The 18,087-nt window shown below is 52.6% G+C and overlaps 1 protein-coding gene across 15 annotated transcripts in view; it reads left to right on the top strand.

The window, feature by feature from the left end:
- The window catches only part of SYNGAP1 (synaptic Ras GTPase activating protein 1), a 33,477-nt gene that overhangs the window by 12,263 nt on the left and 3,127 nt on the right, over positions 1 to 18,087 (top strand). For 6 of the 15 annotated variants that reach the window (XM_037023639.2, XM_037023643.2, XM_073224486.1 and 3 more), the window contains 15 exons: positions 127 to 218; positions 613 to 734; positions 2,525 to 2,678; positions 2,901 to 2,999; positions 4,457 to 5,083; positions 5,217 to 5,361; positions 5,593 to 5,737; positions 7,244 to 7,480; positions 7,620 to 7,821; positions 8,025 to 8,203; positions 8,876 to 8,917; positions 9,307 to 10,381; positions 10,774 to 10,947; positions 14,218 to 14,429; positions 15,502 to 15,592. In XM_037023639.2, the coding sequence (XP_036879534.1) occupies positions 127 to 218; positions 613 to 734; positions 2,525 to 2,678; positions 2,901 to 2,999; positions 4,457 to 5,083; positions 5,217 to 5,361; positions 5,593 to 5,737; positions 7,244 to 7,480; positions 7,620 to 7,821; positions 8,025 to 8,203; positions 8,876 to 8,917; positions 9,307 to 10,381; positions 10,774 to 10,947; positions 14,218 to 14,429; positions 15,502 to 15,592 (3,596 nt within the window). Of the gene's footprint in view, positions 1 to 126; positions 219 to 612; positions 735 to 2,524; positions 2,679 to 2,900; positions 3,000 to 4,456; positions 5,084 to 5,216; positions 5,362 to 5,592; positions 5,738 to 7,243; positions 7,481 to 7,619; positions 7,822 to 8,024; positions 8,204 to 8,875; positions 8,918 to 9,306; positions 10,382 to 10,773; positions 10,948 to 14,217; positions 14,430 to 15,488; positions 15,593 to 16,439; positions 16,520 to 18,087 lie in introns of all 15 variants that reach the window. The other 9 variants (XR_005062752.2, XR_012126191.1, XR_005062754.2 and 6 more) reach the window with 7 other exon arrangements.

Below are 18,087 nucleotides of genomic sequence, written 5' to 3'. Positions count from 1 at the left end.
GGCTGGAGCTGAGGGGCCGAGGGAGGTGGGTGAATATGCTGGGGCAAACAGCAGGGCTAACCTGGGCTGACAGCGGGGGTGGGTGGACCATCCGAAACGTCCCTTCTGGCCCTTTCTCCCCTCCAGAATACCACTTGGGTCGCTCGAGGAGGAAGAGCGTCCCAGGGGGGAAGCAGTACAGCATGGAGGCCGCCCCCACTGCACCCTTCCGGCCCTCGGTGAGTGAGTGAAGGTGCCTGCCAGATGTGACCCAACTGGGTCCCCTCCCCTCCAGCCCCAGCTGGAGCCCCAGGATTCTGAAAAAGGGAGCAGGAGAGAGAGTGTGTGTCTCTCCCCACCTCTTTGGTTTCCTCCTTCTTGGCTCTGCCCCCATGCTTCTCAGACCAGCCCTCCCACCTTCTCCAAGCTGGTGTGTGTGTTTGTGTGTTTGATCGCACCCGTGGGAGCAAAGGAAGACAAACTGGTAGCAACCCCCTATCTCCATTTCCTCGCCTCTAGAGAATTCCCTTTTCCCCCAACCCACCTTCTTCCAGGGAATCTACCAGTTGAGGGGGAGTAGGTATAACTGACCCTGCCCCAACCCACCCCATCCCTATTTCCATACCCACCCAGCAAGGCTTCCTGAGCCGGAGGCTAAAAAGCTCCATCAAACGCACGAAGTCACAGCCCAAACTTGACCGGACCAGCAGCTTTCGCCAGATCCTGCCTCGCTTCCGAAGTGCTGACCATGACCGGTAAGGGGGCTGGAGCAGGCAGGTGGGATGAGTGGGATGCAATATAGGGAGGGGCTCTCAAGTAGATCAGAGGGGTGGGGTTATCTGAGTGCAGAGGCTGAAGGCCTTAGATTGCTTGAGGGGTGGAATGGGGCAGAAGACAGAATGGAGAAGAGGAAGCTGTAGGAGAGGGGCAGGGGAGAGGACAAGCAGAGAGGCAGGGAAGGGAATGAAGGTGAAGCCAAGGAGGGGCCCTTCTGGCCAATAGAAGGATGGGCTCTAGCCCAGGATTGAAGGAAATGTACAGAAGGACAGAGAAGGAGTGATGGAGCCTGGGAGGAACATTTAAGGAATCCAGGGAAGGGGCTGGTGGGTCGGTAGGAGAGGGAGCAGTGTGCTTTAGGTAGAAGGGTGTGAGGGGAGGGCAGCAGGTTGGAGTGGGGCTGGGGCTGGCTGAGGCTGGTGGATGAGGGAAGTACAGCACAGAGTGTGACCTAGGGGGAAGGCTGGCACAGGTATGCAGGTTGGCAGAATGGGGAGGTGAGGCTGTAGTGATTGATCCATGGACTGACGCATGAGAGGGAAGCTCTCAGAGAAGTCCAGAGGACACTGCCTATGAGGCCAGGGTTGAAGGAGATCTAGTGTTTGCCTCTGCTTCTTGGGGCCCCTCTTTGGGTTTCCCCCTCACCCAGTCACTCCCCATGGAGACCCCTTTCTTTCCCATGTCTGGCTGCCCCTGGGATTGGGCAGGTAGGGATAGGTGGGTCACACCTTTCCCTGCCCACCCTCCCATGTCACCAAAGCTGGATTTGGGGCCAGCGGGGGGTGAGGGCATGGTATTCCTGGCCGCGGGGGTGGGGGGGTGCCGGGGGAGCGTCGCGCTGACGGCAATGGAGCCCGAGATGACGGGGCTGCTATAAATAGCCTCTTGGAGGCTCCCACACCCGAGCTCCCCCTCCTGCTTCCCTACTGCTCTCTACTCTTCATCCCCTAGCTGGCCGTTCACTGCCTACTCCTTGGTATTCGGGGGCCCCCTGGGCCTCCAGCAGTGTTGCGCATTTCATTCCCTCTTGCCGCTGTCACTGGTCCCACCTTCCCCTGCACTTTCCCCTGGCGGTGATCCCCCTCCATCTCTCCGCTCTTGTCTTGCTCTCCCCTCTGCCTGCCCTAGCTCCTCTTCTTCCCCAGGCCAATTTTCAGTCTCTGACCTTCAGTCACATTTTTCTGCTCAAAGCTTTCTCCTATTTCTTGTGACTTTTCCCTCACTCCCCTGCTTCTGCTAAAACTTGTCCTCTTACCTCATTCATTCATTCTTTGAGTCATTAGATGTTTTTCAGGTACTAGCTGTGTGCCAGGCAGACAAACATCTTTGTGCTTCTGGTTCTGTATTCCCACTTTTTTCCCAGACATTGAGGCTCTGATTTTGGGTTTGTTCATTTGGGCAGGGGAGGGGGGAAAGAGGCTCACCTAGATATGTCTCAGGCTCAGCTGTTCTTTTTTTTTCATTCCCTACCATGGTCCATTTCTGGGTTGAGATATTTCTAGGTGTCCCTAGTCCTCACAACCCCTTAGGTGTTAACTGGGGTGGGGGGCAGTTCCTTAAAGGGTTCTGTTTCTCTCATACCCTTCTGTCCTTCCCTGGCACAGGCTGGGCTTCTTTCTGTCCATGTCAGTGTCTGTTTGTGAAGGGGGTTCAGGAGGTCCTTTCCCTAAGTCTTTGTTCTAGAGCCAGACTGATGATGCTGGCCCCAGGCTGTGTGAGAAGAGTTGGGGGGGCCCTAATCCTCTTTCCTGAACCTCCTGCCTGCCAGGGCCCGGCTGATGCAGAGCTTTAAGGAGTCACACTCTCACGAGTCCTTACTGAGTCCTAGCAGTGCAGCTGAGGCCTTAGAGCTCAACTTGGATGAAGATTCCATTATCAAGCCAGTGCATAGCTCCATCCTGGGCCAGGAGTTCTGTTTTGAGGTACTGGATCTAGTGGGCTGGGAAGGGGTTGAAGGGCAGGGATGAGAGAGGATGAGGGCAGAGAGGCCTGGAGAAAGTGGCACAGGTGGTGATGTCAAGGAAACAGCTCTGGGACTGGGAGAAAGGGGGTTAGGCCAGGGAGGAAGAGGTGGTGGGTAGCGTCTAGTCCTTAGGAGTCACCTTCCCTCTGGAGCCCCATCTCAACTACCCACCCCTCTCTAGGTAACAACGTCATCAGGAACAAAATGTTTTGCCTGTCGTTCTGCAGCAGAAAGGGACAAATGGATCGAGAATCTACAACGGGCAGTAAAACCCAACAAGGTATTGAGTAAAGGGAACACAGATAGTATTGATAAGGCATAGATTAAGCCACAGGGGAAGCTGGGGGCCTAGGGTGGAAGGAGAGGTAAAGGAAGGGAGGCTTGCAGGGGAGGAGGGGACCCAGGCAGAGGGGACCTGGATGAGCAGGAGGTGTCTCCCATTTTCCTCTGAGTTCCCCATTTCTTTTCCCTTTCTTTCTCCTTCATGATCTGTTGCCCTACCACAGAAATCATAGGCTTACAGAGTTGCTGGGGCTCTGAAAGTCTCTGATCCCTCTTCCCTGTAGGCAGAAATGCCTCACTAATACACTGACAGGTGGTCACCCAGCCCCTACTAGCAGCGTCTCTGCAGGACATATACAATCGTCAGTTAGCCAGGTCTGCAGACCTTGGTTTCCTCTCTATAAAACTGGTGGCAATGGGGTCAGACTAGATGATTCCTAATGTCCCTTTGGCTCTGAAATTCTGAGTCTGTGTTCTTCCCAAGACTTGTTTCCCAAGGAAAATGCTCCCAGTTCTGTCAGTTCTTCTTTGTATCTCAATTACCAGTCCTTCTCTGAGGGAACCTTTGTTTCTCAATGTCCTTCTTAAAGAGCTAGACCCAAGGTGCTGGACGTGATCTAACCCATGTGGAGTCCAAACTCCATGCTCCTTTCACACTATGCCACCACCTGGGTGTCACCATGAGCTTGCAGTCAGTCATATCCTGCAGGCACTTTTCACAGAGACTGGATAGTCTCACCCATCGTGTACTTATGCAATTCACTTTTTCTTTTTACAGTTAACTTCTGATTGTTTTTGAAGGACTCCCCATGCCCCCCTTCAAATTCCACCTTAATATTTTTGGTTGATTATTCTAGCTTTTAAAATCTTTCCCAGTACTGGTTCTATTGTCTGATGTATCATTAGTTTCCTAAGGCTGTTGTAACAAATTACTACAAGCTTGGTCATTTAAAATAGAACTTTATTCTCACATAGTTCAGGAGACTAAAAATCTAAAATCCTTGTGTTAGTAGAGCCTTGCTCCCTCTGAAGTGCTAAGAATCCTTCCTTGCCTCTTCATAGCTTCTGGTGGTTGCCAGCAGTTTTTGGCTTAAGCTGCATCTGTCCAATTTCTGCCTCCATCTTCGCATGGCCATCTTCCCTGTGTGTCTGGTCTCTTAAGTCTCCCTCTCCATATAGACACAAGTCATTGGATATAGGGCCACTCTAAGCCAAGTTTGAGCACTTGGAGTAATATGATTTTATCTGAAAGTACCCTATTTCCAAAGAGGGTCACATTCCCAGATTCTGCATGGACATGAATTTTGGGGGGACACTATTCAGTCCGGTACACACCTTCTCAGTCTTATGATTGCTGTCTCATATACTCTCACTTTCTCACTGTCTGTTCTCTTTTGGTATCTTTTATTCTTTGTCCCTTCCCCTTTGTCTGCCATGCCCACCCCACCATGCCAGGACAATAGCCGCCGGGTGGACAATGTGTTGAAGCTGTGGATCATAGAGGCTCGGGAGCTGCCACCCAAGAAGCGGTACTATTGCGAGCTCTGCCTGGATGACATGCTGTATGCACGCACCACCTCCAAGCCCCGCTCAGCCTCAGGGGACACCGTCTTCTGGGGCGAGCACTTCGAGTTTAACAACCTGCCAGCTGTCCGTGCTCTTCGGCTACATCTGTACCGTGACTCAGACAAAAAACGCAAGAAGGACAAGGCAGGCTATGTCGGCCTGGTGACTGTGCCCGTGGCCACCCTAGCTGGTCGCCACTTCACAGAGCAGTGGTACCCTGTAACCCTGCCAACAGGCAGCGGGGGCTCAGGAGGCATGGGGGGTTCAGGAGGGGGAGGGGGCTCAGGGAGTGGGTCGGGGGGCAAGGGCAAAGGAGGCTGCCCGGCTGTGCGGCTAAAGGCACGGTACCAGACAATGAGCATCCTGCCCATGGAGCTGTATAAGGAGTTTGCAGAGTACGTCACTAACCATTATCGGATGCTGTGTGCAGTGCTGGAGCCCGCCCTGAATGTCAAGGGCAAGGAGGAAGTTGCCAGTGCACTGGTTCACATCCTGCAGAGCACGGGCAAGGCCAAGGTGAGTGCCATGCCCTCAAGACATGGTGACCTGGGAGTGGGCACTTGCGTGGGAGTATGGCGAGGATAGGGCACTTCTGTCTGTATGAGCTTGGGTTGTATAGAGGCTGACCCTTGGGTTTTCTGGACCACAGGACTTCCTTTCCGACATGGCCATGTCTGAGGTGGACCGGTTCATGGAACGGGAACACCTCATATTCCGCGAGAACACGCTCGCCACTAAAGCCATAGAAGAGTATATGAGACTGATTGGTCAGAAATACCTCAAGGATGCCATTGGTATGGCCCACCCTCAAGTCCTTCTTCCCAAGCCCACCAAAGGCCTACCCGAACCCTAAACCTGGCTATGCCAGATCCCAAGTCCACCCTTTCTCAGCTTGATGCTTCCAAGCCCAGAGGGCCTAGACTCCAGTCTCCAACCACCTGATTCCAAGATTCCCCCAACCCTGGCAAGCCCTTGTCTCTGCCCTTGGGAAGTATGACCACCCTGCCTTGTGCCCCCACTCCCAGGGGAATTCATCCGTGCTCTATATGAGTCTGAGGAAAACTGCGAGGTGGACCCCATCAAGTGCACAGCATCCAGCTTGGCAGAGCACCAGGCTAACCTGCGAATGTGCTGTGAGTTGGCCCTGTGCAAGGTGGTCAACTCCCATTGGTGAGACTGGGAGCGCTGGTTTGGGGGGCCAGGGTCGGGGGAGTCGTGTGTTCATCTGTTCATCCATCTATCCATCTTCAAAAGGACTGAGTACCAGTTGTGGGCAAAGAATTGTGTTGGGTGCATAGAGCAGACAGAGAGGAAGCCTGGTCTCTGCCCGCAGAGGGCCTGCAGCAGAATGAATAGAAACAAATTAGATACAGAGAAGCCACAGAATGGTTTTGTTATGTGTTAAGTGTGTAGGGAAGGTCCCCCCAAACAAAAGGTCAGAGAAGTCAGAGATTTGACTGAGACAAACAGGAAAGGCTTTGTGGAGAAAGTACCCCCTGGGCTGGGCTTTGAAGACTGGGTCAGGTTCTGATATGTGGATATGGCAGGCAAAGAGGACATTTCAGGAGAGGGCTGTGGAGCAGACACATGCATGAAGAGGGAGAGGCCCAGGAGCTTTTGGGGAACAGCAGTTGGAAGGTTTAAAGGAGCACATGGTTTGTGAGAGCGATGGGGGAGATGTCTGCACAGGGGTGTTGGGGTTAGAATCTGGAACTCCACAGCTGCCAGGTTATAAGGAGTTGAGGTTCATTGGTAGGTCATAGAATGCTGTCAGTGGTGCTGGTGCCAAGAAGTACTGTGACTGAGAAGATTAAGTGGGTCTCAGGGACCTGAGTAGGGAGAATGAAATTCAGGCTGGTTGGGGGCAATTATTGACAGATCAGGCATGGGAATCAGGTCGTGAATCAGGATGGTGGCAGGAAAGCAGAAGGGGTTATGGTAAAGACCCTCTGAAGAAAGGATCAGTAGACGTTGTCAGCCAGTTGGAAAGGAGGGGGCATATCTGTAGGAAGTTGGGGTTGACTCAAGAGGCCATTGGGCTGGTATTTGGGAGACCTGTGGCGTCATTGACAGAATCAGAAAGGCAAGAGGAGAAGCCAGTTGGAGGTGTGTGGGCAATGGTGAGCTCTGCTTTACGCTACACCAGCCAGAATTTAAGGTGTCAATGGGACTTTGAAGTGGAATGGGGAGGTGGGAGGAGTGAGCTCTGAGCCACTGCAGGGATTGGGGATCATGCTGGAGACACCTCCATCCCCATAGCCCTGGAATCCAGAAGAGTTGGGGGGTCCGAGCTCCCTGTACCTCAAGTGACCCTCCATCTCTCTCCCATCTCTGTCTCTCCCTGGTGTCTGTTCTTCTTCTCCTCCTCTCCTTGTCTCTCTCACATAACCCCGCTGTCTCTCAACTGCATGTCTCTCTTCCTCCCCTTCTCTCCCCCTCCATCCCTCCATTTCTCTCTCCTGAATCTGTCTGTTCCCTCTGCCATAGCCCTCTTCTTCAGTAGCCTCCTGTCTTCCTCCTACAGTCCCTCCCTCCCTGTATCTCTCACCTGTTTCCACACCCTCACCTCCTACCACCCCCCTCAGCATGTTCCTGGAAGCTGAGGGTCTCTGGGGCTCAGTCCTGGTCTCTCTCTTTCTTTCTCTCTCTCTCTGTCTCCCCACCCCTTTCCCCCAGCGTGTTCCCGAGGGAGCTGAAGGAGGTGTTTGCATCTTGGCGACTGCGCTGCGCAGAGCGGGGCCGGGAGGACATCGCTGACAGACTGATTAGCGCCTCGCTCTTCCTGCGCTTCCTCTGCCCAGCCATTATGTCTCCCAGTCTCTTTGGGCTTATGCAAGAGTACCCAGATGAGCAGACCTCACGAACCCTCACCCTCATCGCCAAGGTTATCCAGAACCTGGCCAACTTTTCCAAGTGAGGGAAGCCTCAGGCAGGGGGTAGGGTGGGACTGGGTGTGAGCCAGAAGTGGCTCCTGAGTCCCCAAAGACCCTGAGATGGGTGAGTGTGAGGCCTTCTATGTGTGTGATCTCTACCTTCTGGATGCCTTGACCAGGTTTACCTCAAAGGAGGACTTTCTGGGATTCATGAATGAGTTTCTGGAGCTGGAGTGGGGTTCCATGCAGCAGTTCCTGTACGAGATCTCTAACTTGGACACACTGACCAACAGCAGTAGCTTTGAGGGTTACATCGACTTGGGCCGAGAGCTCTCCACACTGCATGCCCTGCTCTGGGAGGTGCTGCCCCAGCTCAGTAAGGTCAGCAAATGCCCCTTTGCTCTGTCCCCAGATGTCTCCAGAGGCTCCTGCAGCCTGAGAGACCAGCCCCTGCACAGATTTTTCTCCCCTCCCTGTTCCCAGATGTGTTTCTGCCACTCCCAGCTCAGACACACACCACCTGCACTCTCTGAGGCCCTCTCACAGGCCCACTTAGCCCCCAGGTAACAGCCTCATCCTTCCAGGAAGCCCTCCTGAAGCTGGGCCCGCTGCCCCGGCTCCTCAATGACATCAGCACAGCTCTGAGGAACCCCAACATCCAAAGGCAGCCAAGCCGTCAGAGCGAGCGGCCCCGGCCTCAGCCCATGGTGCTGCGGGGCCCATCAGCTGAGATGCAGGGCTACATGATGCGGGACCTCAACAGGTGAGCACCTGGGGCCCCCATTTCTGTACCATAGGAGCTCCTACTTTTCTGTTTCGAATCCACTTCACTGGGCTCCATGTGCATCTCCAGGGCTTGAAGAAGGGAAAAAGCTGGTTCTCAGAGACATTGGTAGGAACACAGGTCCAGTCAGTGGTTAGCTGAGAGCCTTTAAAGCCAGAGTGAGTGGAGCCCCTGGAAAAGCACAGGGGCTCCTCCAGCTTCAGCTTGTTGTAAGCCTAGGGGGCTCTGCTGCAGGCTCTGATTTGCTTTGTCCCTCTGCCTGCCTGTGCCTGTCCCAGAGCTGAGGTTCAGCCAGGACGTGTTGGATCAGCCACATAGTGTGAAAAGATTAAAATATCTCTGTACTAGTTGGTAAATAAGCACACTCTCAGCCCCCCACCACCACCCCACAGACCTCACCAAGATCCAGCAGTAGAGAAGTAACACCTAGACCCTAGAAGGGCCGCCCGAGCCATAGCATCCATTCTGATGGGTGGCACCGTGCCTCAGCTGCTCCTTATTTTGATGACTGCCCTGCTTGTTCCTCTGCTGTGTCTCTCCCTCCATGTCATATCATTCCACCACTCTCGCCTCTCCTTCCATTTGTCCACACCTTCTGCCCACCTCTCCTTCCCTCTGTCTGTGCTTGTCCCTCTTTCCATCTCTCTCCAGCTCCATCGACCTTCAGTCCTTCATGGCTCGAGGCCTCAACAGGTGAGGGTCTCTCTCCTACCTGGCCCTCCTCTCCTCTCCTGTCTGCTTCCCTTCCCACACCAATGGCCTTCACCTTCCTCTCCTCTTTTCCTCCATGCACCCTTGTCTCCTCCACATCTGCCCAGACCTGCCCCTCATTCTTGTTGCTGCTCCTACCTCCCCTCCTCTAGTCCTTACTCCCTTCCTGGAGGGGCCTTGTCCTTTCCTTTCTCACACATATCCCCTCCCATCCTGCCTGCCTGCCCTCTCCAGAGCTGCCACTACCAGCTCTCAGCCCTTCCCCGCGGGTCCCACTTCTCAGCCCAAGGCCTGTGTCAGACCACAGTAGGCTCTATTGCCTGTAGCCTTGATCTTAATTCCCACTTGTGTGCCCCTTTTCCCTCCCACAGCTCTATGGACATGGCTCGCCTCCCCTCCCCAACCAAGGAAAAGCCGCCCCCACCACCACCTGGTGGGGGAAAAGATCTGTTCTATGTAAGCCGCCCACCCCTGGCCCGTTCCTCGCCAGCATATTGCACGAGCAGCTCGGACATCACAGAGCCAGAGCAGAAGATGCTGAGTGTCAACAAGAGTGTCTCCATGCTGGATCTGCAGGGCGATGGGCCTGGTGGCCGGCTCAACAGCAGCAGTGTGTCCAATCTGGCAGCTGTTGGGGACCTGCTGCACTCGAGCCAGGCCTCTCTGACAGCGGCCTTGGGTCTGCGGCCTGCACCTGCTGGACGCCTCTCCCAGGGGAGTGGCTCATCCATCACAGCAGCTGGCATGCGCCTCAGCCAGATGGGCGTCACCACGGACGGTGTGCCTGCCCAGCAACTGCGCATCCCCCTCTCCTTCCAGAACCCTCTCTTCCACATGGCTGCTGATGGGCCAGGCCCCCCAGGGGGCCACGGAGTGGGAAGTGGCCATGGCCCACCCTCCTCCCATCACCACCATCACCATCATCATCACCACCGAGGTGGAGAGCCCCCTGGGGACACCTTCGCCCCATTCCATGGCTATAGCAAGAGTGAGGACCTCTCCTCAGGGGTCCCCAAGCCCCCCGCTGCTTCCATCCTTCACAGCCACAGCTACAGTGATGAATTTGGACCCTCTGGCACTGACTTCACACGTCGGCAGCTTTCACTCCAGGACAACCTGCAGCACATGCTGTCCCCTCCCCAGATCACCATTGGTCCCCAGAGGCCTGCCCCCTCGGGGCCCGGAGGTGGGAGTGGTGGGGGGGGCGGTGGCGGGGGTGGCGGGGGCCAGCCACCTCCGTTGCAGAGGGGCAAGTCTCAACAGTTGACAGTCAGCGCTGCCCAGAAACCCAGGCCATCCAGCGGGAATCTGTTGCAGTCACCGGAGCCGAGTTACGGCCCTCCCCGTCCACGGCAGCAGAGCCTCAGCAAAGAGGGCAGCATTGGGGGCAGCGGGGGCAGCGGTGGCGGAGGGGGTGGGGGGCTCAAGCCCTCCATCACCAAGCAGGTAGGTGAGGGTGGGAGGAAGGCCAGGTGCATGGCAGGCAGGGAGGGAAGGAGGATATGGGTCAGGGAGATGGGGGTACAGTAGAGTTGGTGATCTTAAGTTACTCCCAATTTTCTTTCATTAAATAAATGTGTATAGTGTGCCTGCTGTGTGCTATGTGCTTCTAGGCACTGTGTATTCAGTGGAAAAACGGACAAAAACCCCTTGCTCACATGGAGCTCACATTCCAGAGGGGAGATGTGATAAGTAACATAGCATTCACACAGTGATCAGCGCCAGAGGAGGGAAACAGGAGTTCAGGACTGTCATTACTTTGAGCAGTGCTCTTTCCCTCTAAATGCACCCTGTCTTCTCCCACCCTTCCTCTCTGTCCCCATCTTGCCTCATCCTAGCATTCGCAGGCACCATCTACACTGAACCCCACGATGCCAGCCTCTGAGCGGACGGTGGCCTGGGTCTCCAACATGCCTCACCTGTCGGCTGACATCGAGAGTGCCCACATCGAGCGGGAAGAGTATAAGCTTAAGGAGTACTCTAAGTCGATGGATGAAAGCCGGCTGGACAGGGTACGTCCCTGTCCTATCAGCCCCAAGCCCTCATCCATCCCTTTACCCACAGGGAAGGCCTCTAGATACTTTTGAGGGAAACACACAGGGTCAGGTGGAAAGAAAAAAGACTTGATCCCCTTTCTTGAGAAGCCCTCAGTCTATTAGGGGAGACCAGATACACCCAGTCTATCGAAAAGCCAATTTCAACCCTATTGTGTGGGTTATACACATCATAGACTACCTGAGGGCAAACATGTTCTATATTAGATTTACCTCCATGTTCTTCCCCAGGGGGAACATAAGCCCTGACTCCTGTGACTGCTGCGGGAAAGGAAAATTACTAGCAGTGTGAGCTGATTAATTGGACAGGGGCAAAGGGGTTGCAGTTGTACTTTTCAAGTGATGTCCAGCTTATCCAGTCATTGTCCCATAGGCATAGGTGACAGAGGGTCCATGTTGGGATGTGGCATGTATCAGCCACGTGTGGAAAGGCAATTCAGAGTCTTAGCTGGTGATAGCCTAAAGCAAAAGATAGCAAGAGCTCTGGGGCACAGATAACCTGACAGCTCTCTGGGGAAGCTGTTGCTCTAAGAACTCTGAAGAAGAGGGTGGCTGCAGGATTAGGTTATATGTAGAGAATGTGTAACTCCAGCTTGGGTGACTAGAGAGAGATTTCCTAGGGGAAATCGCATGGAGCATAGGAAAATCTTAGGACTGATTTAGGTGGACTTGGTCTAGCAAGTTCCATGAAAAGATTAAGGATAAACTGATGTCCCAAGGTAGCCATCACTGGCATTGAATTAATATCTTTCCTTTGCATCTAGAATGGGGTTGGTTACATATGTACCCTCTTCAGAGAATAAGCAAATAGTGTTTCAAATCATTTTTCTGTTCTGTGCTTCAGATGAGGAATCTTTATTTATTATCATTATTATTATTTTTTGGTATCATTAATCTACAATTACATGAGGAACATTATGTTTACTAGACTCCCCCCATCACCAGGTACCCCCCACATACCCCATTACAGTCACTGTCCATCAGCATAGTAAGATGCTATAGAATCACTACTTGTTTTCTCTGTGTTGTACAGCCTTCCCCGTGCCCACCCCCTACATTATGTCTGCTAATCGTAATGCCCCTTTTCCCCCCTTGTCCCTTTGCCTTTGGTAACTGTTAGTCCATTCTTGGGTTCTGTGAGTCTCTGCTGCTGTTTTGTTCCTTCAGTTTTTGCTTTGTTCTTATGCTCCACAGATGAGTGAAATCATTTGGCACTTGTCTTTCTCCGCTTGGCTTATTTCACTGAGCATAAAACCCTCTAGATCCAAACATGTTGTTGCAAATGGTAGGATTTGTTTTCTTCTTATGGCTGAATAATATTCCATTGTGTATATGTACCACATCTTCTTTATCCATTCATCTACTGATGGACACTTAGGTTGCTTCCATATCTTGGCTATTGTAAATAGTGCTGCAATAAACACAGGGCTGCATATGTGTTTTTCAAACTTGGATGCTGCATTCTTAGGGTAAATTCCTATGAGTGGAATTCCTGGGTCAAATGGTATTTCTATTTTTAGTTTTTTGAGGAACCTTCATACTGCTTTCCACAATGGTTGAACTAATTTGCATTCCCACCAGCAGTGTAGGAGGGTTCCCCTTTCTCCACAACCTCGCCAACATTTGTTGTTGTTTGTCTTTTGGATGGTGGCAATCCTTACTGGTGTGAGGTGATATCTCACTGTGGTTTTAGTTTGCATTTCTCTGATGACAAGCGATGTGGAGCATGTTTTCATGTGTCTGTTGGCCATCTGAATTTCTTCTTTGGAGAAGTGTCTGTGCCCATTTTTAAACTGGATTATTTGCTTTTTGTTTGTTGAGGTGCGTGAGCTCTTTATATATTTTGGGTGTCAACCCTTTATCAGATCTGTCATTTATGAATATATTCTCTCATACTGTAGGATGCCTTTTTGTTCTATTGGTGGTGTCCTTTGCTGTACAGAAGCTTTTTAGTTTGATATAGTCCCACTTGCTCATTTTTGCTTTTGTTTCCCTTGCCCGGGGAGATATGTTGAAGAAGTTGCTCATGTTTATGTCCAAGAGATTTTTGCATGTTTTTTTCTAAGAGTTTTATGGTTTCATGATTTATATTCAGGTCTTTAATCCATTTCGAATTTACTTTTGTATATGGGGTTAGACAATGATCCAGTTTCATTCTCTTGCTTGTAGCTGTCCAGTTTTGCCAACACCAGCTGTTGAAGAGGCTGTCATTTCCCCATTGTCTGTCCATGGCTCCTTTATCATATATTAGTTGACCATATATGTTTGGGATAATGTCTGGAGTCTCTATTTTGTTCCACTGGTCTGTGGGTCTGTTCTTGTGCCAGTACCAAATTGTCTTGATTGCTGTGGCTTTGTAGTAGAGCTTGAAGTTGGGAAGCGAGATCCCCCCCACTTTATTCTTGCTTCTCGGGATTGCTTTGGCTATTCGGGGTCTTTTGTGGTTCCATATGAATTTTAGAACTATTTGTTCCAGTTTGTTGAAGAACTGTTGAGGAAGGCTCTACACAAGTTCTGTCCTGTGTAACCATCTGCAGTGATGGACATGTTCTCTAATCTGCACTGTCCAATGTAGTAGTCAGGCACTGGCCACATGTGACTGGTACAATTGAGGAATTGGGTTTTTATGGGTTTTTTTTACATTTTAAATAGCCACATGTGGCTAGTGGCTACCGTATTGGATAGCACAGCTGTAGACTCTAGAGCCAACAGGGCAGGTAAAATGACTCTCCTTAGCCCTTCCATCCCCAGAATTCCAGGGTCATTATCAAGCCCAGAGGCCAGAGCCCCCCTCCCCAGGACAGAGCCTTCCTGTCCATCTGGTGTCTTTTCTTCCTGTGTCTTCCCCATATGCTGCAGGGCCTGGGTTGGGGCTGAGTTATGTTAATCTTTAATTCCTGGGTTCAGTCACTCATGATGTGTCTGTGAGTCTCTCGGTTTGTGTGTGGGTCCTCATGTGTCCAGATGCCTATGCAAAGGCATGTATATACCTCTCAGGATATGGGAACCTCTGACCTTGCTCCATTTTGAGGGAGTCTCAGCTCCACGGAAGGGCCTTCTCAAAAGCCAGTGTGTGTGTATGATCACCAGGCAGGGAAAAGGCTGGAGAAGGTGGACGGGCTACCACTCACCATGTAGTGACTGTGCCTGGTAGGCAGGGATGAAGCCTAGGGTGGTGGGATCCGGGCAGCCACCCTCACAGTGCGGGGTCGTGTGCCCGGCGGGCAGGTGAAGGAGTACGAGGAGGAGATCCACTCACTGAAGGAGCGGCTGCACATGTCCAACCGGAAGCTGGAAGAATATGAGCGGAGGCTCCTGTCCCAGGAAGAGCAGACCAGCAAAATTCTAATGCAGTATCAGGCTCGACTCGAACAGAGTGAAAAAAGGCTAAGGCAGCAGCAGGTGGAGAAGGATTCACAGATCAAGAGCATCATTGGCAGGTGAGGGGCGGCCCGGGGAGGGGGATCAAGGAAGAGCCTGAGGCTGAAGAGAGCCAGTGAGCTTCCTCACCAGCCCCACCACCCATCCCTCAGGCGGAAAACCCGCTGCACTACTCCACATAACCAGATGGGGAGAGACCTCTTGCTTAGTGCATTCAATGTCCCTTTACTAAACCCTGATAGAATAACTTCTGGAGCCCTTAGAAAATGTTACTACCTAACCATCATTATGTGTCTGGACCCAGCCTAGGCTGGGACTCTCCACTGTTTATTCTCATCCCACCCTGTGATGTTCTCCCCAAACCTAGGCATGGATCCCTAGCCAGAGAACCCCTAACCATCCCCTTCCTAGGCAGACCTTCCCTCTCCAGCCAAGGAAAGGTGTTTATTAGAAAGCGATTGACCCGCCATTTAGCTCGTGTACATTTTCAACTGTGCTACCAAGTGCTGGGTTCCAAAAAAGGAGCCTCGGCAATCCTGAGAATTGGGTGGGTCTCCGGGCCCCACTCAAGCCAGAGCCAGCTCAATATTAATCCATTCTAGTGTATTTTTTTAGTAATATTAATTAGAAGAAAAAGGCTTAACTTAGAACTTTTCTTTGAAAACACTGCTCTTATTGGTATCTTTGATGAGAAGTTCCCTTGAGAGTGTCCATCAAAGGCAGGGAGATGGTGATTATAGTGACCATAGAGACTCCTCTTGGGCTAGAGGTACCTGAGGGGCTGCCCCGGTGATGGCCTCGTCTTGGTGAGGTGGAATGGGGGATGTGGGTCCAGAGGCTCTGTGGGAGGACATTGTGCTGACTGAGCGGCTGGAGGGCTGGCAGTGTCTGGGTGGAAGAGCTCCTTGAGGCCCAGAAAGCTGTTCTTAGCAGGCGGAAGTGAGGGTCCCTGAGTGGAAAGGGAATACAGGGAGTCTTTTGGGTCATAACAATGGAGAGATTCTGAGGACAGGGGAGAAGGATGCCTGAGGCTTTTTCCAGAGAGCTGCAGGGATCTCCAGGATCAGGAGTGTCACAGGCAGGCTCCGAGCCCGTGCCCGCCACTAACCCCACTGAAGCCCGTCCCTTCAGGCTGATGCTGGTGGAGGAGGAGCTGCGCCGGGACCACCCCGCCATGGTTGAGCCACTGCCCGAACCCAAGAAGAGGCTGCTCGACGCTCAGGTGGAAATTACAATGTCATTTATCTTCTCCGTGTCCCATCCCCATCCATCCCACTGTCCTTTGTGCACTCACTGCACCAGCCACCCCAGCCCCATCGCCATCTGTCTCTCCCACTGTCCTCCGTTTGTCCACTGGCTGCTCCTGGCAGCCCCCCAGTGGCCCCATCTTCATCCCATCGTCTGTGCCTTCGTCAGTCCTGGCAGTGTCGGCCCTACCCCCTGTGCCTTCCCAGCCTGTCTTTCCCACTCCTGTCTGCGTCTTGGGACCTCTCCCAGAACCTCAAGTTCTATGCCCCCAGACCTCACCCGGTTCCTAGCACTCCTGCTCCTTCTGCGCCTGCCCCTATTCAAGTCAGGGAGTTTAAGCTTTCTCTGGGCTTTTCTTGGTCCAGGAGGACTAGAGGCTGCAGCTTGCTAGACTAGAGCGCAGGACAGTGTGAGTTCTGGTTTCCCAGGCTCTGGATGGTGCCCTGGGGACGTAGGGCCCCATCACCTCTGTTCTCTTGGCTGCCCAGTTTCCCTGACTCCTTGGCAGCTCCAGCATAGCTTCCTCTTCCTGACTCTTTAGATCTCGAAGGTCTCCCCAGCTCAGTGTCTAAGTCAGCCTCCTTTGGCCTGTCTCTCCCTCTGGTCATCACACCTGGCCAACTTTCCAGCTCCCTGCAGTCCTCCCTCTTTTCTCATTAGCCAGCTTTTAGGACCTCCCTCCTGCACCTGTATCCCTTGCTATCCCCAAATTCTGATCACTTTCCCACCCATGCTTCTCCTTCCTCTGCTCTGACCGCCAGGCTCCCCTACTGCCACCACCAAGGCTCCTGACCCCATGACCCCACTCTCTCCCCCTGCAGCTCCTCATCAGGTAATTCTCCTGGTTCCGCTTTGACCACGGGCGGAGGACACAGGGGGAGGTGACTCCGGACCACTGCAGGTTGGTCATGAAGCCCACTCCCCTCCGACTCTCCAGAGCCTCTCCCCCCTCTGGCTGCTACCTTCCACATCCAAGAACCTCCTCATGCCCTACCCTACCAACACCTCCTGCACAGACCCATCTCCCAGAGCACTGCCCAAAGAGAGCACTTCCTGCCGCCTCTGGAACTGTCCAGTGGTGCCCTACCAATACCACATATTTGACCCTAGGCAGGCCCAGCACATTCCTTCCTACAAAACCCACCCCCAACCTCCTTCTGACTCTCAGTCCTCTTCCCCTACCTCTCCAGTGTCTGTCTGTCACCCCTCATTTCACCAAAGCGTCCTTGGGGGTTGGAGCATTGGGGATGGTATCTGCTAAAGAGGTGGTGGGGTGATGGGTTGGGGGTCCCTGGCTAGAGGGGCTGTGTTGACTGCGGCAGGTAGGTTGGGGTTTCCTCTTCCTTTCCTAACTTGATTCTCTACCCCTCCTTCCTTCTACCTCTCACCTGTTTCTCTCTCTTCCTCCTTTCTTACACCTGTGAGATAGAAGGCATCTGGGACTCCTGTTTGGCACAACTGGGTAGGAATTAGGAGTTAGTAGTTAATTCAGGGAGACTTTGGGAGACCCTGAAAAGTTTGCTGTTTAGATGTCAGGCAGTAGGCAGGGTGAGTGGAGCAAGGAGAAGGAACAAGAAAGGAGCCGTGACAGGTGTTAGGACATGGACTGGCCCATGTGGCCTGGGAGTTGGAAGTGGGGTGAGACGTCTTCCTAGATATGAGATCATGGACTCAGTAGCCATGTTGATTCCCGGGCAGAGATGCCAGGAACAGCATGCTAAATAGGCTCTATTCTTGTCAGAGTTCACATCCTGGGGTTGCTAATGCCACTCACTCCCTTTCTCCCACTGCCACTGGGTGGCCTTCCCAGACACATAATCCTACCTAAAAAGCCAGTAAATGGAAACCTGTCACCACTGACATTATTTCTGAGATGCTTTCTTTTCTGCAGGGCTTGATCTGCAGTGGCCAGTGGCTCCTCACACTGTAATTTTAACTCTCTGCCTGCCCAGCCTCTCTGTCAAAGTGGTTAGTGATCTGTAAACAGATGTTAAAAGGCACCAGGGGACCTCACCATTTAAAGGACTCCTGCAGTGATTTCTTTTGTAAAATGAATAATGGCACCCTAATTTATCTACTTTCTAAATTTGGGCCCATGGGGGTGTAGGGGGCATGCCTATGTGCTATTGCCAGCAGACAAGCAGAGGGAAGCGAATCTGAGGCTCCCTTCCCCTGCTCTCCTACCATACTCAGGATCCCCTACCATACGTAATTTCCTTTCTTGCCGACTTGTGTAAAGTGTGAGAAGCTCAGAAAGCTAAGAGAACAGCTTTTGCTTAAGGCTGGGGTTTTTGTGACCTTCTAAGAGGTGAGCTATTTGATTTGGAAGGGAGAGGTGATCTGGGAGCCTCTACTAGGGATGTTTTTGTATCCTTCAGAGATATGGTCAGACATAATTAGGTTGCCAGGCCTAAATGCCCTGTGCCCTGGGGAATACTTGGGATACTTTTTCTAAACCAGTTGGGGGTA

This window comes from Manis javanica, chromosome 16 (genome assembly GCF_040802235.1).
Source record: "Manis javanica isolate MJ-LG chromosome 16, MJ_LKY, whole genome shotgun sequence".
NCBI classification, from domain to species: domain Eukaryota; kingdom Metazoa; phylum Chordata; class Mammalia; order Pholidota; family Manidae; genus Manis; species Manis javanica.
The sequence above is the reverse complement of the archived record's forward strand: the minus strand, read 5'-3'. Positions and strand labels throughout refer to the sequence as shown.